At 52.2% G+C, this 23,733-nt stretch overlaps 1 protein-coding gene across 1 annotated transcript; it reads right to left on the minus strand.

The window, feature by feature from the left end:
- LOC114491805 (major vault protein) lies at positions 1 to 23,633 on the minus strand. Its single transcript, XM_028506132.2, has 15 exons — positions 23,270 to 23,633; positions 16,118 to 16,250; positions 15,733 to 15,928; positions 9,260 to 9,383; positions 9,022 to 9,153; positions 8,050 to 8,144; positions 7,510 to 7,746; positions 5,799 to 6,080; positions 4,684 to 4,928; positions 4,411 to 4,608; positions 2,820 to 3,206; positions 2,039 to 2,155; positions 1,681 to 1,807; positions 982 to 1,170; positions 1 to 272 (listed from the first exon to the last, which is right to left on the minus strand). The coding sequence occupies exons 2-15, from the start codon at positions 16,240 to 16,242 to the stop codon at positions 84 to 86; spliced, it is 2,643 nt and encodes an 880-aa protein (XP_028361933.1). The 5' UTR covers positions 16,243 to 16,250; positions 23,270 to 23,633; the 3' UTR covers positions 1 to 83.
- Between the last annotated feature and the right edge of the window lie 100 nt (positions 23,634 to 23,733).

The following is a 23,733-nucleotide window of genomic DNA, read 5'->3' on the forward strand; positions in this document are numbered from 1 at the left end:
GAGGGTTTAAATGCCCGGAAGTGTAAATTTTTATTTGTCGACACAGTGTGGAGCTAAGGCACGATGCAGTTGCTTCCGAGAGCTTAAGGGACAGAAGAGGACTGGAGAAGCAAGCGCTGTTCGGGGCCAGGCCCCGCGGCCACCTTCGTGGCTGGGGCCTGGGCCTCAGACCCGAGCCCCAGCAGGCCCAGGGCTGTGTTGAAGAGGTTGACAGGAGTGGAGCCATCAGTGATGAGGGTTGATTTCAGGCCCAGGCTCTGAAGCAGTTTGACCTGGAGGGAGCGAGAAGAAGGTGAGAAGATAGAGTCAGAGTCAGGTCCCTTCTCTCATCCCCCTGTTGCTGCCCTAGAGTGGGCTGCAGTCCACTCCGATCTGATACTGCAGCTGCCGCCCAGGCCATCCTCGTGGGGTTAGCGCTCAGCGAGGAGCACGAGAGGAGAATGAAGGTGTCGTCCTCCGGCCCTGGAAGGCCTGAGAGATATGGCCCCTGCCCACAGCTGCCTCTGGGAGCTCAGCATTCCACCCTCTGCTGGCCAGTTCTTTCTGTTCTTTAAATGCACCAAGTTTCATTGTGTCTTTTAACTTGGGCCCTCTCCTGGGAAGTCCTTGTCAACTCTGCATAGTGCTCAAGTATACCGTCTTCAGAGTGACCGTCCTTAGACCAACTAATTTGAAATGTCACCTCCCCTTTCACTGTATTGACTTCCTTCAAAGCAGTAGTCACAGTGATGTCCCATCTGTTCACTGTCCCCCCAGAAGCTCCGGTTCCCTGCTGAGTCTGGTACAGTGCCCAGTATGACACCACACTCGGTGATGCAGGTCAGGACGTGGCGCACAGGGACAGTTCCATCACTACCTCATCTCACCCCTCTGTCCCCAGCATCTCTCTAGATGTTGTATTTGCCTCCCCAGCTCCGCCTTCTTGGTTCCAAGTATGGTCCCAAGACACACACAACCCCCTTGCACTCTCCCCACTCTCACCTGCATCTCTGGCCCTGCCACAGCAAGGTCCCTGATGGTGCTGGGGCCCAGGGCCTCCGTCATCTGCTTGAACTTCTTCACCTCCACCTCAGCCAGCTGCTGGGCCTTGCTCACCTCCAGCTCCAGCTGGGCCCGTGCGTAGACCAGTTCCAGCTCCCGTACTTTCTGTACCCGCTGGAGCTCAGCCTCCTGAAAGGGGAGCCTTCTTTCAGTCATGTGGCCCCTGGGGACAGTCCAGTAAGTCACCTGGCCAGCAAGGCCGAGGGAGCTGAGGTGAACGGGATGGAACTGAGAATTTACAGCCAGTCAGGCATAAATCCTGACTGTGCCAACTTTTAGGTAGTGACCCATGGGGGCCCCCTGAGCCCTCAATGCCCTCATCTGTAAAGTGCAGTAATACCTACTTCATGGGGCTTCAAGCATTCAGTAAGAGCATGCATGTAGAACACACAACACCTGGCACAAAGCCGTTGGATGTGTGGGCCCCTAGTACATGTAAGACGGGTGGAATACCCTCTTTGTCTTCCAGGCAGGCACTAAGTGGCTTGGTAGAAGGCAAAGGACTTTATAAACCACAAAATGCTTGAAAAGAGCCATGCGGTAGGGTACTTGGTGCCCTGCTCAGCTTCAGGGACTGCAGAGACTGGGCCTCTTCTGGTCCCCAAGGCCACACCCTTCCAGGGGCATCTCCCCACTCACCGTCTCAATGGCCAGGGCCTCCGCCTTCAGCTTGGCCTGCAGCACAGAGCCCTGTCCCTCGATGCGCGCCGCCTCCGCGCGGGACTCAGCCTCCGCCTTGGCGGTCCCGGTGCTCTCCACAGCCGTGCTGGAGACACCCCGCCGTCAATCAGGCGGCACCCAGGAGAAAGCCTGCCTGCTCTCCTGCAGCCGCGACTCCTGCTAGCAGCATTCACAAACACACCCCGGGCTCCCTGCACCAGCGGCTTTGCCAAGAGCTTTGGCAGGCCATCTTTCCCTTTATTATTATTATTATTATTATTATTATTATTATTACTATTACTATTATTTTACTCTATTTCTTTAGTTTTTGACCTACCTCAGAGCCTCCAGCTCCAAGAGTTCCCTGCGAGCTTTCTCGGCTTCTGACTGGTCCAAGATTTTCTGCCGCTCAAGTCGGCCACGGGCTTCTTGTTCTAGTCTCTGGGCCTCGTGCCTGGGTGGGAGAGGGGATAGGGAAGATGCTGGCGTGAGGCCAGAGCTGGGACAGGGGCTCCAAGAGTGGGGACCTCCAATCTACTGGGTGCCCAGGATGGACCCTGGCCCGTGGGAGGCATTCAGGATGGAGCGGAAGAAGGGCGTGTGCGCTGTGGGCCTGGCATGACTCCAGACTCAGAAACTGTGGCCAAGGCCCCTGCTGTGATACAACCTTCTTTCCAGGGGGAACGGAAACAAATAACTTAGGATGACTTCAGACAATGACAAGCACTGAAAATGAGTGACACAATAATGACTTGGCGCAGAGGGTGCTGCTTCTGTTAGGGGGGAAGCAAAGGGCTCTTCAAGGAGGAGCCTGCCCTGAAGCTCCCAGGGGAGAGCCCTGGGCACAGGAAGCAGTCTTTGCAGAAGGCCTCAAGCCCAACTGTGCATCCGAGGAGCAGAAAGGGGCTGGCGGGCCCGCAGCCTGGGGATGAGGTGAGGTGGGAGAGGCAGGGCTGGACTCCTGAGTGCCTGGAAGACCGCAGAAACGAGTCTGGGTGCTTGCACATGCAAGGACAGAAGCCACAGGAGCAGGGTGACATCTAGTCTTACTTTAAGTGGGCCAATCTCCCTGCTGGGTAAGGACAACAGCAGACTGACTACCAGGAGAAACCACTCACTTGGCAGCTGCCTCCTGGGAGTTGGTGGTGATCTCGATGGCCAGCTGGACACTGCGCTGCAGGGCATCCCGGGTCCTCTGGTCCACAGGCTCCACTGACTGCACATCCACGCTGCTGACCACCAGTCCATTTTGGGGGAAGACAGCCCGGTCCCGGGCCTGGGGCAGGGCCTCACTTGCAGACCCCTTGGCTTCCAGAGTCTCAAAGCCAAAGACAGCAGTGCGAATGATGCGGGCTGAGTTCTTGTGGAAGTCATCGAAGGTGACAGAGGCCACGGCCCCCCGCACCCGGGATGCTATGGCCTTGCAGGCATCACCCACGAAGTCAGGCACAGAGAAGAGCTTAGCTGTCTCCTGGGGGTCCTTCCGGTCTCGCAGCTCAAAGTGCCTATGAGCAAAGAGGTCCAGAACAGGGGGGCATTTTCCTCCATGGAACGACAATTCCCCCATCTTTGAGTGGGGCTCCTACACCTGCCCTCCGTGGCTGGGCAGGGCCTCTCAGGGTAGAGAACGCTGCTTAGAGCCCACCGTGTGCCACGTGATACCCTCAGAACCTTACATGGGCTCCCATCTCATTCTGTCACTCTGTGAGGAGCATCATCCCCTTCACGGAGGAGAAAAATAGAGGTCCAGAGAGGTTAGGCGACAGACCCAGATTCAGCTGAACCCAGGCAGTATGGCTTCCAGGGACTATGCTCTTAGCTGTCACACTCTAGTGCCGCAAAGAGAGCAGGGCCTCATCTGCCTTGCCAGGGTCCTGACCACTCAGCGAAGAGGTCAAGAACGCCCCCTAGGCAGTGTCGAGCATTGCTCCTGGGGGTGATTTATCTTCTCCACCTCTCTAGCTGCTGCCATTTGAGCTCTGACTACACACAGGCATTGTTTTGATGCTAGCTGCAGCCTGTCATCAGCCTGTGAGACTGATGGTCACATGTCCTCCTCATTTTACAGACGGGGAGACTGAGGAAAATGCCAAGTCACTGGCTCAGATCCACAGCCAGCAAACGGCAGAGCTGGGATGCAGACCCAGGCCGCAGCCCAGAGCGTATGCTCTTGACCTGCCCACACGGCCCACTCCCGCCAGTAGGATAGATCTTTTTTTTTTTTTAATATTTTATTCATTTTTTTTAGAGAGGGAAGGGAGGGAGGGAGAGACAGAGAAACATCAATGTGCGGTTGCTGGGGGTTATGGCCTGCAACCCAGGCGTGTACCCTGGCTGGGAATCGAACCTGCGACACTTTGGTTCGCAGCCCGCGCTCAATCCACTGAGCTACGCCAGCCAGGGCTAGGATAGATCTTTTTACAGCCTTGCAGTTATGTGTTTTGCTGAACACATGCTAAGTTTAGCTGGGGAGAGTCCTCCTATCACATCCCCAAAATCCTGCTCCCAGGAGGTGAGCCCACATCCTCCCTGTCATTCCCCTGAGGCATGAGACTGGATTTCTGGGAACCCCTGCATGGACCTCGGGACCACAGCACAGTCAGGCTCCCGCCCCCATCCTCAGCCCAGCACTGGGAGGAGGCATCTCTCTCGCCAGGGTTCCCCTGGGCTTCTCCAGCAGAAGTCCCTGCCGCTCCTCCCGCCCCTTACCAGTTGTACGCGAGCTGCAGCTGCAGCCTGGCATGGTCTGCGGTTTCAATGGTGATGACATCTGTGAAGAAGTCAGGCCCCAGCAGCAGGCAGAGCGCACGGCGGGCATGGGGACGCTTCGGCCGCCCAGCCGAAAGGGACAACACTGTGAACTGCTCCTCAGGACCCAGTGACACCAGCTCAGGCCCAAACACCACACTGCAGAGGGAGTGGCGAGTCAGACACTGGGGAGCCTCTCAGGCCACCCTTCCCCACCCCTCGTCCAGCCCTTACCGAGCTCTCTTCTCCCTGTAGTCGTACACCTGCACCGCCGCGTTGTGAGGGACACGGTAGCTGACCACTCGGGTCTTGTTCCGGGGAGCAGAGGGCTGAAGGGTCTTAGCCTTATCCTTCTCACCCCTGTCCGCCAGTGGGTCCTGCCCCCTGTTCAGCAGTTCCTCCACCCCAGGGGGCAGCTCTTTCTCCCACAGGACCTCGTCCTGGGTCAGCATGTACGTGCTTCCAATCACAGCACGCACCTCAAGAGAGGAGGACAAGGAGGGACGTCAGCAGGAGAGGTGGAAGGGAGAAAGGCCCACCCAGCAATCCTAAAGCAGAACTGGTGGGGGGGCCGTGCTGCAGCATGGCTACACACAGTCTCTGTGGTGAGGCTGCATTCGCGCTGGCCACCGCTGGCTCCACCGCCTTGGGCAGGCTGCCTCACCTCTGCGCTTCAGCTCCTCATCTGCTACACGGACCTGACAGGGGCCACCTCACAGGGTTGAGCAATGAATGACATCTCACATGTCTAATGCTGAGAACTTGGCATAGAGTAAGTGCTTGATGCTATTTCTTCTGTAATTTTCCTTCATGGGGCAGCTTGGACAGTGTCCCAGGGACAGATGCAACCCTAGGAAATAGGCGGCACACACTAACACTGCCTGGATTCTGAGCTCTACTTCTAGGTTGGACTCTTAGAGAAAGAGGTCAGAGATGTGGTCCTAGGTCAAACCAAGGTCAAGGTTTCAGGTAAGGAGGCAAAGAGGAAGGATTCTATTAGGAAAAGGGCCTGAGGGAGGAGGTGGGTTCTCCAAGTTCCTACGCCACACCCCGGTCAGACCTTCAGGCCAGGGGCCAGATTTGCAGTGGGAACAGAGTCCCCATCCTGAAACCCGGTTCACCTTCTCCCTCGGGGGTTTCTAAAATGTGAAGTTAAGACCTTTCAGATAAAGGAAGGCAAACACTCCACAGAATCCCGTCGCACCTACCAGCCCGAGGCTCAGCAGCTGCTATCAACGTTGCTGGAGCCCCCTCGCTGACGCCACCACCACGTACCTCCCCCATCAGCATCGCCCTCGGGCCCAGAGCAAGACGAGCAGCAGTGACAGTGCTCAGCCCTCAGCTGTCACCTTTCCAGTCTTGACATCCTGCACATAGATGCCCTCGTTCTCATCCAGGGGGATAGCCTGCCGCTCTTCCACCACCTCCACCTTGGCCGATGGCACGTACTCCAGGGGCCCACGGATGAGCCAGTGGTCGCCAGCCTTGCGTGAGACCTTCTCCTCATCTTCCTCCTCCTCCAGGGGCTGCAGGGCCCTCAGCAGCAGCCCCTGCTGCTCTGACAGCACGTACACATCCTGGATACCTCGTTCCAGCCTCTCTCCTGGCTGGAGGAAAAAAGACTTCTCCCCCTAGTGGGGAGACATAGGGTTAGGAGCAGCTGCCACCCAGGGTAGCAGGCGCCTCAGCTGGCCCCTCTCCCAGCCCCATGGGGCCGTGGACTCCTTTTGAGGACAGGAGCCCAACAGACACTTTCCCACCCACACGTTACAATACAGTGAAGGGTTACTGGGATTGTGAAGCGTTCTCCAAATGCCTACAGATCCTATCTGGTCAAACCTGCCCTTAAAAGATACTGTGAACTGTCAGGACCCGAATCCTCACTAGTTCAACAGTTAAGAATTAACATATTTGTCACTCTTAACTTCTCCTACGTTTAGTGTTGGGATAGTGTAGTCTGGGCCTTCCTTGGCAAACTCTTGTCTTTGGGCCAAATCTCACCTGCTGCTTTTAAAAAAAATATGCAGGGGTAGCCAAGGTAGGTTTATAGTTGTAAGTATGCGAATCACAGAATTCACTATATTAATATTATTATTAACCTACTTTATTACTACCCTGTATATACTGAGATATAATCCACTCACCATGACATTTACCCATTTAAAGTATCTAATTCAGTGGTGCTAGCACACCCACAGAGTTGCCCCGCCAGGACCACGGTCTAACTCCGGAACATGCTTATCACCCTGGAAAGAGACACTGTGCCCAGTAGCAGTCACTGCCCGGCCCACTCACCAGTTTCTGCCTCTGCAAATTCACCTCTCCCAGCCCTGTCATATAAACAGCCTCACACAGGATGCAGTCTGGCTTCTTTTGCCGGGCATTGTGTTTAAGTTTACCCATGTTGTAGTGACTGATCGACAGCTGGTGTTCACTTCTTTCCACAGCTGAATGATGTTCCGTTGTTTGGATGTACCACAATGTTTATACATGCATCAGCTACTTTTCTCTGCCCGCTCACTCAAATACAATGCTACAGGGACACAGGGGTGCTCGTCTGCTGACAAGCTGTCTATGTTGCTTTCGTGGAACAGCAGCAGAGCTCAGTAGTTGCCACAGAAACCTTACCGATCATGCAGCCCTAGACATCGGCAGTCTGGCCCTTTATAGAAAAAGGTGTGCCTACCCCAGTTGATCCCTTGTGGTTCAGAGAGGGGCTGCGGTAGGGGCTGCGGTAGGGGTGGGGGGGAAGGGTAAACCAAAAAAAAAATTTTTTAATGCAGGATGACAAAGTTTCCAGAAGTAGGAGCGTCACAGTCTGCCGCACAGGACAGGGCCAGGGAGGCACTCCCAGCAGGGGCGGTGCGTGACTCAGGTCAGGGGCTGCTGGGGAGATCAACAGGCCAGACTCTCAGAGCTAGAACCTAGGGTGCCCAGGCACAGAGGGAGCCACGACAAGTGTGGCACTCCCACAACATGTCCCCAGGGTGTGGGGAGAGAGGTCTGAGGCTCTCATGCTGTTTAAGGGCATTCACCCTCTGGGGGAGGTGGGGCACTTACCTTGACCACCAGTTTTTGTCCCAGCTGGTTCTTGCCATCTAGTCCGACTGGGTCGAGAATCACGCAGTAGTTGCGGGGGCCCAAGGTGGTGATAGGCACGACGCCCATCACCTCCTCATAAACATCTGGCACGTGAGCTTCTGTGTCCTGCACTGTCACCAGCCACTCCTCCCCAGTGCGGCGGGCCACTCCCCTCAAGTCTCGGAAGTTCTGCCGAGCCCGGAGGTGCAGGGCTGTCTGCAGAGCAAGACATGCCGGGCGTCTGAGTAAATCCACCCGCAACTTCCTCAGGGGACCTGGGGAGCCCACTGGCCACCAATGCTCCCAGGTCTCAATGACAGTTTCCACTGACCCAGGAGGACTTTTTAACCCTTTCAGATGACCCAGGATACTCCTCAGGTTATCTGACCTCTGAATTTTTCTTCTAGTGACTTTAGAAATATTGCCTCTCTTTTTCACTCCTGCGTCTGCCACCACCTCTGTCACTTTGAGCAGCCCTCACCCCAGGGTCCCTTGAGTCATATCCACCAGAGCACAGACCTTTTCTGTAAGGATCACAGCATCCACCAAATCTAGAACCTCCTCAAACACTGCCGGCAGATATGCGCCCACGGAGCGGACCAGCCATTCTTCTCCTGGGTCAACAGTGCAGCAGTAAGGGTCAAAGGTCACCCAAGCCTCCTCCCCAGCCACCCCTTCCCGGAGCCTAGACAGCAAGGGACCTACAGGACTTTGTACACAAGGAGATGACACTGCGCCCAGGCTCGAGGGCCTCGCAAGACTCCTGGCATTTACTCCTTTCTTTGAGACTAGAGGAAAATGAACCCCTACCCAAGAGAATAAAAAAGCCCTTCTAAGTGCCCAAGTTGCTGCTGTGCCAATACCACTATGACTTCTCTAAGCTCCAAAGACCAACTTATTTCCTTCCCGTGAGATGGGCAGCCTCCGTTAGAGCTGTAGATGGCGCTGAGGTTGTTGAAGAAGGAAAAGTGCCTGGGTACCAGTTCCAGCCTTGCCCTTCCTAGCCCCATAAACCCAGGTAAGTAATCTAATTTCTGTGCCTCCATCTTATTATATAGAAAATGGGAATAGTGGTGACTCAAAGCTATTTGAGGACCAAATAAGTTATTATTTGTAAGTTATTTGACTTTGAATCACACATGGCACAGAGGAAGAGCTGCATTTAAGACATTGTAATATCACTGCCAATTGCATGTGAACGCCAGACACAGCCACTGCCCCCAGCTCATGGGAAAGGGTGCGGGGGAAGGAACAGGCATGTCAGCACGGTTGAGGTCACCGGATCCAGGCTGGGACGTCACCTGCATGAAGGTGAGTGGGGAAGCAACTGGGAGCAGCCCCCGACAGCTTATAAGGGATTCCAGGTAAGCACTTCCTCCCAGGCTGTACTCACAAGTGGCTTCTTCCCATCCCTCCCCCACTCCCCCTGCAGCTGAGGCGGTCAGAGCCATGGCCTGCCCACCCATACTCAGTGCTCCCTCCCAGTCCCACCTGTCACCCTGTCCTTGCCGTCCCGGTCCCGGCACTCTTTGCGGGCCCTCAGCCGCAGAGCCTGGTTCTGCCTGATGATCGTGGCCTGGATGATCTCTACGACCTCCACCTCCTTCTGGGGGATGTAGGTGCCTTGGAAGGGAAGATGAGGCCGAGGTGAAGGTCAGAAGATATCAGGGTTGCGATGGGAAGGCAGGAAGCCTCCGACCCCAACTCCGGCCCAATGGAAAGAACTTACCAGGTCCTTCAAATAGCCACTCATCTCCCGCAACAATTTTATCTCCATTGCTATCCTCAAAATCCAGCAATGCCTTAAGATGGAGTGCAGTGTTGGGCAGAACCACCTGCAGTGGGGTGATGTCCTAATAGGGGAAGAAGGAGAGTCATGGGGCATCAGTGCTGTGACCTCAGGAGTCGCACTAACACCTTGGAGGTCAGAATCCACAGCATCAATCTTTACATATGTCCTCAAGTTAGGCTCAGAATGGAAAGTACAAGACAGGGGTTGTCCCAAAGCCATCTGCTCTGAGGAACTAAGACAGGGTTGACAGAGCAAGAGGATGCCCCTGCTGATGAGCTGAGGACACACTTCCTCTGAAGGAAGTGCTTAGATGTTGTTTTGAACCAGAAGTTTGGGTGGGAAACTGGGTAGAGGGCCTGACGGGAGATGTGAAAGATGTATCTGAAAAGCTGAGTAACTGAGAACCTCATGGCCCGGCGTACACTGGAGCTCTCTGGGAAGTCTAAGGAGGTGGGAATGTATTAACCACTATGACAGGCACAATTGAAGCATGTGACTTTGTTTCAAGGTTGCCTCATGGTCACAAGATGGCCACTAAGCTCCAGGCATCACATCCCCTTCCCTCAGGAAGAGGGACCTGGCAAGAAGTAGCCACACCTTTTAGAAGTTTGTAGAACTGTTTCTACGAGTAGGATTTCACTTGATCTTTGATCTGAGGGAGGCAGGAAAGTAAGGAAAGAGAGCATAATGGATAAGGAATATGAGCAAGGTCACACAATGAGTAAGGAACAGAACCAGGACTTGAACCTCAGTGTTTAGTGAAGCCTACCTGCTGCTCCTTACTTCAGTGGAGTGGCCGTGGGGCAGAGAAGGTCAAATTACTCTACTGTACTCACTGACCACACCCTGCGCTGGAGAGAGGCAGAGCTGGAGGTTGCTGCCCTGGCAAGCCCTTCCCTGCACACCGTGAGTGTGCATCGTGCTCTGCTGGCAGTGGGGGGACAGGGCATACATACCCTGTTGTCACGGAGTTTAAGTGCCCGCAGGTGATACGACACAGGCACAAACCGTTCTCTCCAAGCAGACTGTGGACAGTGCCAAGGGAGAGAGGCTGCAGAAGTTCAGATGAAGAAGTTAGGGAAGGCCCTCAGAAGGTGGCATTTGAATTGGGGGTCAAGGGAGAGCTGACTTTTGATAAAGGTATGGGAGGAGGGGGAGAAGGTGAGCGTTATAGGAAGAGCACAGAGTCTGGTGTGTCTCCCAGCCCCCACATCTCCTCTCTCCCCACTTCCTATCTGTTCCATCGCAAATCCCATCTAAATTTATCTATCCCTGTCTTCGCCCTCACCCAAGCTGTCAACACCTCTCTCCTGGACGATGGAAATAGCTTCGTAATTGGTCTCCTGGCTCTCACCTTTGTCTCCCTCCAGTGTGTCCCTCATGCCTTTGCAGGCAAGTTCTCAGCTTGGGTTACTGGGTACCCACTAGTATCACAGTAAGAGTGGGAATACAGAGGAAGAACAGATTTGGGGGTCAGAAAAAGCGTTGGTTTGGATGTCCAATATGAGGTGGCAGCAGGACATCTGGAGAGGGCTTCCTAAAGGCAGTTAGGGGCCTCCGAGCTAAGGGATGGGGTGTGTTCAGTGTGGACCATGAAAGCACGAGAGGACACATGGGGATTTGGGACAGAAGCTGAAGGCAGAGAAGGCAGCGAGGAGGGGACACCTCTACAAAGGTGGAAAAAAGACATCCATGGCGCAAAGTGTAAAGACACATTTTAAAAAGAGCAGATCAACAGAGCAGATGTGGTTGAGAGGGCCTGTGAGACACAAAAGGACTGTCCACTGGACCTGCAGTTTGGACGTCTTGGTGCTTTGTCAAAGGAGTACAGTGGGGGCGGGGCCGGGCCCAGATGCAGGGGCTTGTGGGGAAATAGGGCAGAGGACAGCAAGTACAAGTTGTCGTCAAAGAGTGAGTGGGGAAAGCAAAGCAGTAAGCAGCTAGAAATGAGATTCACAGGGCCACCCATAAAGGTGCATACAAATTTAGCATATTCTAGGACACAGCAATTCTTATTAGTCTCTACTCTTACAAAAAACAAACAAGCAAAAAAACCCCTAGGGATGCACAGACAAGGATATTTATTGCAGCACCGTTTTTCCCATATAAATTGGAAACATTCTAAAAGACACCCAGTGAGGGAATGGCTGAACCTCTATATATCACACAGAACTACAACAACAATTAAACAAGATACAGACTCCCAGCCAAGACGGAGGTGTAGGTGGACACACTGTGCCTCCTTACACAACCAAAATTAAGGACAACAAAAATTTCGAAACAAAAAACAACCAGAACAGACATAAAATTGAACTGTATGGAAGTCCTGACAACCATTCATCCAAACCAGTAAGAGGGGCACAGTTGGCTAGCAGAGAGGGGTTGTGGCAGGAAAAAGCAGTGGCTGGCAGACCCAGGCCGTGGGTGCAGGGAGGCAACAAGCAGACCCACTGAGGTGTGCAAGGCAGCTGGCTGTCCACAGTCACACCTTCCTGCACAGATAAACCAGGTGAAAACAGGCAGCGAGACAGACCGCACAACCCAGGGCCCTGGTGCTGGGAAATCAACCCTAAAAGCACTGATTGAAAACACTTGTTGGGGTTGAGGCACCCGGAGAGACTCCCAACCTCACAGGAGAGTTCACTGGGGAAACCCACAGGGTCCTAGAGTGTACACAGGCCCACCCACCCAGGAACCAGCACCAGAAGGGCCCAATTTGCTTGTGGGAAGTGGCAGAGGGGACTGAAGTCCAACAGAGAGCAGAGCAAGTGCCATTGTTCCTTCTCGGACGCCTGCTCCACATATAGCATCACAACCCAGCCACTGGGTTGACCCGCCCTGGTGAACAAACACCTAAGGCCCTGCCCCTCATTACATAACAGGGAGATCAGACCCCCCTCCACCAAAATGGCTCAAACGGAAGAACAAATCAAAGCCCCAGAGCCAATATTTTTAAGCGACCAAGAGATAGCCAACCTATCAGATGCACAGTTCAAAGTACTGGTGATCAGGATACTCACAGAATTGGTTGAATTCAGTCACAAACTAGATGAAAAAAATGAAGGCTACACTAAATGAAATGAAGAAAAATGCACAAGGAACCAATATGATAGAAAGAAAACTGGGTCTCAAATCAACGGAGTGGACCAGAAGGAAGAAAAAAACATACAATCAGAAAAGAATGAAGAAACAAGAATTCAAAAAAATGAGGAGAGGCTTAGGAACTTCCAGGACATCTTTAAATGTTCCAGCATCTGAATTATAGGGGTACCAGAAGGGGAAGAGGAAGAGCAACAAGTGGAAAAGTTATTTGAACAAATAATAAAGGAGAACTTTCCCATTCTGGCAAAGGAAATAGACTTCCAGGAAGTCCAGGAAGTTCAGAGTCCCAAAGAAGTTGGACCCGAGGAAGAACACACCAAGGCACATCATAATTACATTAGCCAAGATTAAAATGAAGGAAAAAATCCTAGAAACAGCAAGAGATAAGGAGACAGTCACCTACAAAGGAGTTCCCATCAGACTGTCAGCTGATTTCTCAAAAGAGACCTTGCAGGCAAGAAGGGGCTGGAAAGAAGTATTCCAAGTCATGAAAGGCAAGAACCTTTATCCAAGATTGTTCTATCCAGCAAAGCTCTCATTTAGAATGGAAGGGCAGATAAAGTGGTTCTCAGAGAAGGTCAAGTTAAAGGAGTTCATCATCACCAAGCCCTTATTATATGAAATGTCAAAGAGACTTATCTAAGAAAAAGAAGATAAGAAATATGAACAGTAAAATGATAGCAAACTCACAGTTATTAACAACCACACCTAAAACAAAAGCAAACTAAGCAAACAACTAGAACAGGAACATAGCCACAGAAATGGAGATCACATGGAGGGTTAGCAACAGGGGAGTGGGAGGAGGAGAGAGGGGAAAAGGTACAGAGAATAAGTAGCATAGACAGTAGGGAGAAAATAGGCAGGGGGAGGGCAAGAATAGTATGGGAAATGTAGAAGCTAAAGAATTTATGACACATGGATATGAACTAAAGTGGGGGAATGTGGGTGGGAGAGGGTGTGCAGGGTGGAGGGGAGTGAATGGGGGGGAATGGGACAACTGTAATAGCACAATCAATAAAATATATTTAAAAAAAACAAAATACGACTTATGTACCAAGATGCACGAGTCCATTCAAAAGACACTGGCAAATAACAATATGCTAGCCCTTATGCAAATAGGTTCTGATACTTTTTTGGATACATGTTGATGTGAACACGTAGTCATTTCTGGAAGTGTGTGCCGTGAATGAGTGGTCGTAGATGCCTCTGGGGAATGGAGAGCAGATACTGGTGGTGGAAGTCAGGGGGGACTTGGCAGCCTTATGAATGCATTTCTTAGAATGAAAAACTTACATAAATAAGCCTTTAAGGCCAGAAAAGGATGGAAGAGACAGAGCATGCTAATTGGCCAAGAGAAAACTATCGGTAGTGAAGAAGTCGAAGACAGGGAAGAAAAGCTCTAGATGCGGAAGGAGGGTTCAAGAGATACAGGGATGAGCTCCCTGGGCCCATTGATGGGGGGGAAGCTCCTGGAGGCTCCAGTATGTGGGGAGGAGAAGGTGGGCTTACAGGGAAGAGAACATAGATCCAAATCCTGCCAGATGGCCGCGATTTCCAACTACATAGGTGACCCAAGTTGTTCAAGAGTGAAAGGGCAGAAAAATGGAAGACACTGGAGAATAATAAACATTTAGAAACACACAGAGAAGAGCAGAGAGAAAGCCGGCTGGGAAGGGAGAGAACCAAGGAGCAGGGCTGGGTTGCCATGGGCGACTTGACCTGCTCCTACTCCTGATGCTGTGGTGGCGGCGGCAGCCAAGCAAGCGGCAGGCAGGCTGGGACCGCCCCCCGGGGTGCAAGTGTAGAAAGGGCAGGTGGCGACGCCAACCCAGGGCCTGGTTTTGCCACAGTCCAGAGCACAAGGGCTCAAACGAAGAATTCAGTCGGGGTTGGAGGGTCAGGAGAGCAGGACCAGGAAGAGAATTCGAGGGATAAAAGATGGGATCCAAAGCCTGGAGGGGACACAGCAAGAGAGAAGGGCTAGAACCAGGAGGCAGATGGTAGGGAGGACGCTGGAGTTTAATTTCAGAGCCGGTGGGAGGGGGCGGGGTCAGGTGGGAGAATTACCAAGGACTGGACTTGGCACTGGGTGGGGCTGAAGCTGAACAGAAGGGGCAGGGTCAGAGCTGAGGTCAGGAAGGCCAAGTTGTTGACAGGGTCACTGTGAGAACATTAATGAGGCTCTGAAGTGAGCATGGGGGTGAGGGAAGGGCGGACCCAGTCCTCAGTGAAGACTGGGGGAAAAGTGGTGCAAGGCAGAGGCAAGTCTGACTCCAGAGTGGAAAAGAAGCATCTCAGAGGCTTGGGGCTCTGACGGGGGAGGGCCCGGCCCTCGGAGACCGGAGCACATGGGGTTTGAGGGAAGGAGCTGCTGAGGGCTGGCATGAGGAGGCTCAAGAGGCAGGGATGGGAAGGCTTTCTCTCCACCCTCGGAACTGTTAAATACTGGTGTCCCACCACCTCTACTGCTCACCACCCAGACGGGGATTTAGATGTGAGGTAGGCCATGCATATGGGTAATTTTCAACTTTTGACAGTTTCAGACTTAAATAAAGGTTATTCTAATGCAAAGAACACTTCGACATTGCTCACTCAGATTCCTCAAGGGTTAACGCTCTAACCATTCTTCATCACTTTCTAGCTCCACACATGCTCTCTTCTGCAAAGTGTTTGCATCTAAGAGGATAGGAACGTCTCAAGTTTCTTGCGTCATGCTATTGTGCTCCCAGGATCAGGAAGCACCGCTCAGTGGAGTGACCCGGAGTGACACAGCATAAGAGGGTATGGGGGTGAGGCAGAAGGATAGTTATGGACATAAAGACGGGAGGTCCACTTGCTCAGGCCCAGGCACTGAGCACAAGGACAAGGGCCTGGCTGCAGCGCAGGCCTCCAGTGCCTTCCCATGGGAAAGCCACAGGCACGCGAACCTGGACCTCATCATGCCCACCAGTGCTGCCACTGCGCACCAGTGTCTGGCACTGTTTGAGTGAACAAAATGCTCATGGCTTGGCATAGGTCACTTAGCGCCAGACTGGCCAGGAGCTTCCAGCAGGCTCTGGAGCCCGGTTGACTAGGTGGTGAGATGGCCCGACAGCTCTCGAAAGAGGGGCAAGTGAGTCTGTTGTAGGCATGTGAGGAGGGAGTGGGGGTTTGGGGAAGGTCAGTGGAGGAGCAATGAATAGATTCTACCCTTGGCAAAAGCAAGAAATGTTACCCCCACCCCTCCCACGGTCCCAGTTTGTTTTCCCTCCAGAGGTAGTGCAGAGCCCTAAGATGAGGCGGCAGGACAAGCAGAGTGGGTCAGATACCTTTTCCAGTGCCTCCCCTGGGTACAGGGGGAAGGGGTCCTGGGCCAGCCGGATCTCCAGGTCAGCGTGGCGGAGCCGTACTTGCCCTGTGACATCAAGTAACACTGAGCCCGTGGCATCCCGGGACACTGGGTTGGCCACTGTGCAGTAGTGGCGTGGGGGGACAGTCACCATACGCACGGGAGCAAACAGGACCCTGTTGGAGGGTGAGAAGTGGCGTGAGGACCCAGGAGACTTCCAATCCCAAAGGAGGCAGTGAGTGGAAGAGAAACTCCCTGTGACCCGAGGGAGGGCCAGTCCACAGGAGAGATGGATGAGGGTGCCGGCTGGACTGACGGGCCCTCCTCAGCCCCAGTGTCCCCCACAGCCCAGTCTTGACACCAACCTCTCATTGTCCTGCCGGATATAAGTCTTGGGTCCAACCTCCACACGGGACACATTGCTGTTCTGGTCCAGCACGTGGATGTAGTGGTATGGGGGGATGCGGATGATGGACTCTTCAGTTGCCATGGTAGCTCCTGTGTATAGGGCAGCATAGAGAGTGATAGACAGGTGGGGAAGATATAAGATGAACACAGGAGGCCTAGGATGACACAGGCGTGAGCCTGAAAACTGGCTGGGGCTGGAGGAAAAGGACTCTTTCTCTTCCAACTCAGATTACTCTACCCATCGCTGCCTCCACACCCCCTCCTCTCTTTTCTTCCCACCCAGGGCAGCACAGCTCGTACAGGTTTCACCCCTGCCAAGAACTGCCGGGCACAGTTAACCACAGAAGCCCAGGGTTCTCGACTGATCCTTCCTTTTAGCCCCATCAGCTTCACAGCCCAAGCAGCCTGCACTTTCCCAATCCCCAACCCCCACGGTGTAGGAGGAGATGGGAGTGCAGGTCTGTCTCTGGGGTTGCTGTGGCCTTCTCCAGCACAGCAGGGATCAGCGGCTCCTCCAGAGGGCCGGCAGTCTTTATTTCAGGGCACCCGAGGACCCAAGCAGTATTCAAATGTTAGCCCATAGCCCAAGAATATTTGCATAATCTTTGTCTGCTCCTCCACCCCCACCCCTGTGCTTTAGGCAGTCCTGGGATCCCTGATGGAACTGATGTTCCTGTAGACTCAACTGGATTAGATACAGCATAAGTTATTCTAGTGCTTTTCTCCTCCTTCTCTCTGGTTCATTGCCACCCTCAACTCCCTGTCAAGAGCAGTGGGGAGAGTGAAAAGTCAAAAGGGATAAATGAGTACTGCATTCCTCCTACCCCATCCTCCCTGCTTCTGAATCCAGGGTAGTTCCATCCAGTGCTTGGCCCAGTCAGGAAGTCATACCTTCTACCTAAACCCCACCACTGCCTCCAGCATGCCTTGGACGTTGGATAACATGTGCCTTTGAGTCACACAAAGGGAACCAAGTTTACTAAGCAACCCAAAGCCTTGTCTTCTGAGACTTTGGTCAGACAGTTTTGGAGCCACCTACTCCATCACTCACCCAGCTTCCAACTCACGTGAGAAATGGGAAGCGAGAGAGAACTGGCACGGGGGAAACAGGTAGGAGCTATGACATTGCAGAACCAAGGGGAAGCCCAAGAGTTTTACTTGATCTACACAATCTGTACAATTTCAATGTTGGGGTTTAGAAATAGAGAGTTTTTACAAATTCTCAATTCCTGCTTTTCTTGAAGAATTAGGAGCTAGACCCTACATTCCCGCATAGCAAAATTGGCTACAGCCAAGTAGCAGCTAGGACCTTCAGATGGGACACAGATTTTCCTGCCTACCACAGTCCTCACCACTCCCTGCTGTCTTACAGCTGGCCTGTTGCATTCATAAGTACCTGCCTGGTTCCTGTTTATTTATTTTTTTTTATTTTAGAATTTACTTATTTTTCAGAGAGAGAGAGAAGAAGGGAGAAAGAGGGAGAGAAATGTCTCTTAGTTGCCTCACACACCCTGGCCTGCAACCCAGGCATGTCCCCTGACTGGGAATCAAACTGGCGACCCTTTGGTTCACAGGCTGGTGCTCAGTCTACTGAGTCACACCAGCCAGGGCCTGGCTTCTGTTTAAAATGCTGTAACTCAGCAGCACCCAATAGGACTTTCTACAATGATGGAAATATTCTGAATCCATGTTATCTTCAGACCAGCCACATGTGGCTACTGCACACTTGACAAACAGCTAGTGTAACTGAGGAAGTAAATTTTTAAAAAGGATTTTATTTATCTATTTTTAGACAGAGGGGAAGGGAGGGAGAGAGGGAGAGAAACTTAAATGTGTGGTTGCCTCTCACACACCCTCAACTGGTGAGCTGACTCACAACCCACCCATGTGCCCTGACTGGGAATCAAACCCGCAACCCCTTGGTTCACAGGCCCATGCTCAATACACTGTCATACCAGCCAGGGCTAAATTTTATATTTTAATTAAAATAGCCAAGTACGAAGGTACCACATATGATGTGATGAATTATTTTAAAAAATAGCCAAGTGTGTACACCTGAAACTAACACAAAATAATATTGAATGTAAACCGTAATTGAGAAGACAATAGGCATGTGTGGATGGTTGATCCCATATTAGACAGTCTAGCTCTAAGTAGCTAAGTAGCCAAATCCTAGATAGGGACAATGTGTCACTCAAGGCCACACAGCAAGTCAGTGCTGCTATCCAGATGAGAACCCCAATCTCCACGGAGTGCCCGCCCCCAGCAGCAGCAGCGGCACACTGCAGTGGTTAGGGGTACAGGTATGGAGTCAGTCTGGGCTTCCTCACAGCTCTTATCCTCAGCTTTCCTGCCTTGACTGCTTCCTTAATGCCTTACCTCCTTTTAAAAGAAGTTAGTTTCGATCTGTTTTCCTGGCACACTTTTCACATCAGAGGGATGTTATTTTGCTCCTCATTCTTTTATCTTGCAACTTTGTATGGGATTTGGCCTTGATACTTTTCCGTTGTTCCTTTTTCGATTTGAAGTGAATTCCCCCTTAACCTGTAGGAGAGTGGCTTTTCTAAAGCCAGAGCTCCCTCTTCTGCTGACTTCAGGCAGTGTTTGAAAATACTAGGGCTGGTGTTCTGCTTTGGGGGTTCTGTTTCCTCCTCACTCTAATCTGGACCTTCTCTTTTCTTCCTCTGCCGCCCCTTTCTGCTCAGCTGTGCTTCCAGCCCCTGGGGGCTGGAACTGATCTCGGTTCTAACCTTTCCTGAATGGGTGATCGTAGACAAGTCCCTTGCCTCCCCTATACCTGTTTCCTGGCCAATCAACTGGGGATGGATAGGACATTTACTCAAGCTATGAAGGCTGGGTTCATCATAAAGCACCTGGAACAGAACCTGGCTCTTCAGAAGCACTGTGTCTTACAGCTGAGGGAGGGTGGCCTGAGGCCGCTTCCTTGTCCATTTAGGGCCATGTGACCTAGCACCAGAGGCTCTCTGTCTCACCTGGCACCTCAGCCTCAACCCTCACTATTTACTGGTCAGGAATGTGGCAAATCTTTGGTCGCCCCAGCTGTGGGGCTAGAAGAACAGAAAAGGAAGGGGCTTCTGACAGCCAAGTGAAGCCTCTCCCAGCTGCTCCTTTGCCAGGTTCTCTGCAGGGCGGAAGCCTGGCCAGGAAGCCAGATGGAGGGAGAGGAGTAGCTAGGGCTGTAGGCGGAGGCATGGAGAGGGCTCCATGAGGCCCCGCAGGGAAGATCTGAACTCTAGGTTATGCAAGGCTGGGAAGCAGGCTCTGGAAAAAGCGTCCAGTGGCTCCTTGTTGAATGATCCCTCCCACCCCCTATGGCTGAGGGCTCTCACCATCTGCCATCCCAGCTGGACTCAGTCAGCAGGGTTGAGAGCCTAGCCCAGCTCAGTGACTCAGCTGCGAGTCATCCTCTCAACAGATCAAATTGGACTTTCGCCTTGTATGAGACCAAGCCCATGCCAGTGGCCTTTGTTTCAGTACCAGGACTTTGTCTCACCTCCCTGACCACCTGTCCACCACGCTCTAAAGCTGTTCCTTCCAGCTAGACCATCTGCCAAGTTCACCCAAGAAGAGACTTTGCCTTTTCACTCACTATCCACAGAACTGAGTTTCAATAGAGGGCCTCTTGGGAGATCCAGGGAAACCATTTGACTCAGGCAGCATGTTGGTGACGAGTCTCAAATTTAGACTTTTGTGGTTTACCAGATGACATGTATAGTTAGAGCATTTTTACTTCTGATATATCGAGCCCTTGAAAGAGCATGATTAAGAAGTCTGTTGACCTTTGGAGGGTCCTGCCCTGACTTGGGTGTGGCCCCAACAGCCCAAATTCATTCATTGCTCTCCCTTCAATGCCAGTTTCTGAGATCTGTCCTAGTCTATCCTCTGGGTACATGTCCAGATTTGCCTGATCACATGTCCCTCAAGTGTCATGAGGCTCCTGTAAGAACTGTCGGCTTTCACCCAAAGTCTCAGAGACCAGCAGCTTCCTGGCTGCACCACACCTCCCCCCTCACACACCAAGAAGGCAGGGGTAATGGGTGGATGAGCAGAGAGCACGACAGCCTGTAAGGAGAAGCTGGGTTCATCCTCTCATTGAGAGAGCTCTTCACCTGCGTCTTGGCTCAAAAATAAACTTATGCTACCACAAATTTTAATTGACTGACGAGTCACTACGTATCAGAGATCTTCAGGGCCTGTTGTGAGTGGCTGACAGTGAATCTTAACTGATGCCCAGGTGACCAGCTACATTGTGTATTTGGTCTGCAGTGAGCAGCAGCAGCTGCACCTAGAAGCTTATTAGCAACGCAGAATCTTGCGTCCCACCTGAGAGCTGCTGAATCAGTTGGCACCTTAACTAAACCCCAATGATTCGGGCTCAATTCAAGTATGAGCAGCCCAGGTCTGCAGCAGCCACTCTCAGCCCTGACTACACCAGAATCACCTGGAGAGCTTTGGAAACCACCTGTCTCTGGGGATTCTGACTGAGTTTGGTCTGAGGTGAGGCCCAAGCATTGCTGTATTTAAAACCTCTCTCCTGACTCATGTAGCAAGAATTTGGTTCTGTGTTGCCAGCAGGCGCTTTACTTTCCTAGACTTCGAAGTGGAATTAGAAGTACTATCTCCTAGGTTAAATACTGGAAATGAGTGAACTGTAGAGGGTGAAAGGGTGTTCTTCCTGGGGGTGGGGTGGAGAACAAAGATGAGCTCAAATTACAGATGCTGATCAAGGACAGGGAATTCCCTTGATTCTCCCCTAGCCCCTTCACCCTCAGGGCCAAGTAGTCCACTAGCCCACACAAGCCCCTACCCCAACTTTTTAAAAGATTTTATTTCTTGTTACAGAGAGGAGGTGAGAAAGAGAGAGAGAAACAATGTGTGGTTGCCTCTCACACCCCGCCACTGGGGACCCAGCCAGCAACCCAGGGATGTGCTATGAGGTACGAATCAAACCAGCAACCCTTTGGTTTGCAGGCCTGCATTCAATCCACTGAGCTATACCAGGCAGGGATCACAAGTCCCCTTGTCCCAAGTCCTAGACTCCTGGTCCAGGCATGCCTGAGCTGGAGGTGAGGTCAGTGACTCAGCCTTGCCGCCATCACCTCCACCAAGCTTAGGGTTAGAAAGGTGCACATGAAGTGCGTCATGAACAGGCGCTTATCTTCCCAGTTTACCTTCGCTGATTTTACACCTTCTAGTTTTTGTTGGGAGAATGCAAGTCACATTACTCAGGTACTGCAGAGAGACTGTTTTCACCTGACGACTTCCTGGTTTAGGGAAATGATTTCCCACGTTAGGGGACTATAGTGGGAAATTTTTGAGGATTTGTCTCACATAAATTGTGTGGCAGCAAAATTTTAGGAACTTTTCTTCCTAGGAAAATCTTATCTAAGCTCCAGCCCAACTGGGCTACTTCATGGGAGGAACAGCTCTGGCAGCCTGTCAGGATGCCTCTTGTCCTACATCCCCCCCCCCCCCCCACCCCCCGCATGCCGCCGGTTAAGGCCAATCATTGAAGGCAAGGATTGCCTAGATTACAAGTGACCCAGGAACAGGGCTTCAGAACCCCTGAGCCAGATCAATGTTTTCTAAACTCATCCAGTCATAGGACTCAGCTGGGAGTGCTTCCGGGTCTCACAATGTACCGAGGAGACTCTGGAATTTTCATTATCATTGGCAAGTGCCCCTGGATAACGGCTCCCATTTATTAAAAACTTAAATGTCAGGCATAGTGTTAAATACCTTTAATTAACACACTTAACCCTCACCAGAACCTAGAAGTTAAGGAACTTGCTCAGGATCACGGAATAATCAAAGTTCAAAACCAGAATTCCACCTCAGGTACCTGGACTGCAGAGTCCCCAAGCGAGGAGCAGCTTGCCTTCTCAGGCACAAATGTCAATTAAGATTCTAAACCCAGAACAAGGACTTGGGTGGGGCTGGGTACTCTCCAGGAAATAATGCCAATGGCAATTCAAAGGTCAGCACTTTCTGCAACCTGGGAGGGCAGCACCCACAAGGAGGCCTGAGTTACCAGGGAACCCTCAGGTGGTCATCTTTATCTGCTCATGGCTTTGGAGAGCTGCCCCGCCAGAAAGCACCAACCCAGGGCGGACTGGGTGCCCTGTGTGCCGAAGGCAGGAGGCAGGGGTTTCTAGGGAGTTAGTTGGCAAGCATCCTGCCAGTCTTTCCCCCAAAATCCAGGGGTCCAGCCAGGCAGGGAGCAGAACACAGGGGACATCTGTCTCACCCACCGTCCCCTACCTTTCCAGGCTTCACTCCTGAGATCTAAGGTCCCCAGAATTACAGGTTGGTGGGTCCAAATGAACTTCCTGTTCTTTTTCTTTTTAACACATATATTGTTAATCCTCGCCTGAGGACATGCTTATTGATTTTAGAGAGGGGAAGGGAGGGAGGGAGAGAGGGACAGAAACATCAGTTGGTTGCCTCTTGTATGTGCCCCCTAACTAGCAACCTGGGTATGTGCCCTGACCCAGAAACAAACCCATGACCCTCTCTGTTTACACGACAATACTCCTGTCAACTGAGCCACACTGGCTAGGGCTAAGCTTCCTGTTTTCTACTTCCTGCTCACAGAGATGAAAAAAAAATTTTTTTTAAAGCCTTGCCCATTAAACTCCACACCTTCTGGAAACTAAGCCTGGCTTAAGATCGTTCTGCTGACTTCTTAAATGATCTACAAGGCCCACAGCTGGCACAGCCCTGAGGGGGGCAGTATGAAAACCTCAGTATTTGGAAAAGTTGAGGGATCTCAATGTGGACAAATCACATTCTAAGGGCTCAGGGGGGCAGGCCAGAGCCAAGGTCTCCAGTTGGAGGCCAAATGAGGACAGCAGGACCCAATCTAATTCCAGGAGGGAGTGTGAACAGACCCCTTAAGTTTCCCCCATCCTTACTTCTGACATGGGAGCTGGAAGTCAGAGGTCTGAGATTTTGGAGGGGACGGGTGTTGGTGAGGTGACAAACTGATCTATCTTTACTTCAAGACAGAAAAACTCCAAGGAAAGCAAAACCTCTAAAGGCCAACCCTCTACCCACCTTCCCCCTGCTCTGCTTTAAAAAGGTCTTACCTGCCCCAGCAGAAGGGAGGCCCTAGAAAGCAGAACAGGGCTAGAGAGAGCCTTGAGGGACACAAGGCTCCACCACGGATTCAAGGTTTTGGGGCCAGTACGGAAGGACTCACGTCCAGAAGTGTGGCTGACTGCAGCAGACTCCTCCGGGTGAGGAAAACCCAGGGACCCAGCCCCAGGAATCACTTCCCGGCACAGAAGGGCAGGGCGGGACAGGGCAGGGAAGGGCAGACTCGGGGGTGGGGCTTGAGCATTTAAAGGGCCCTTGCAGCTGGTTCTCCTTTCCTCCTCTGGGCGGCTTTGACTGCAGCTGAAGGTACTGCAGCTCTTTTAACACTCAAGAGCCAGCTGGCCCCACTGGAAAGAGACTGCGACTTAAGGCAGGTGCCTGACTGAGTTCGTCTCTGCCCCATAAAGCTCTAACTTCCCAAACTGGGTGAAGACAATTCTGCCCCTCAACAACT

The sequence above is a fragment of the Phyllostomus discolor genome, chromosome 3 (genome assembly GCF_004126475.2).
Source record: "Phyllostomus discolor isolate MPI-MPIP mPhyDis1 chromosome 3, mPhyDis1.pri.v3, whole genome shotgun sequence".
In the NCBI taxonomy this organism is placed as follows: Eukaryota; Metazoa; Chordata; class Mammalia; order Chiroptera; family Phyllostomidae; genus Phyllostomus; species Phyllostomus discolor.

Excerpts from the sequence above, each read along its gene's own strand:
- LOC114491805 (XM_028506132.2), bottom strand. The coding sequence starts at position 16,242 with ATGGCAACTGAAGAGTCCATCATCCGCATCCCCCCATACCACTACATC. Across the intron at positions 9,154-9,259 it reads GTGGCTATTTGAAGGACCTG|GCACCTACATCCCCCAGAAG; the intron begins GTAAGTTCTTTC and ends TTCCCTTCCAAG. Across the intron at positions 2,156-2,819 it reads TCCCAGGAGGCAGCTGCCAA|GCACGAGGCCCAGAGACTAG; the intron begins GTGAGTGGTTTC and ends TCTCCCACCCAG.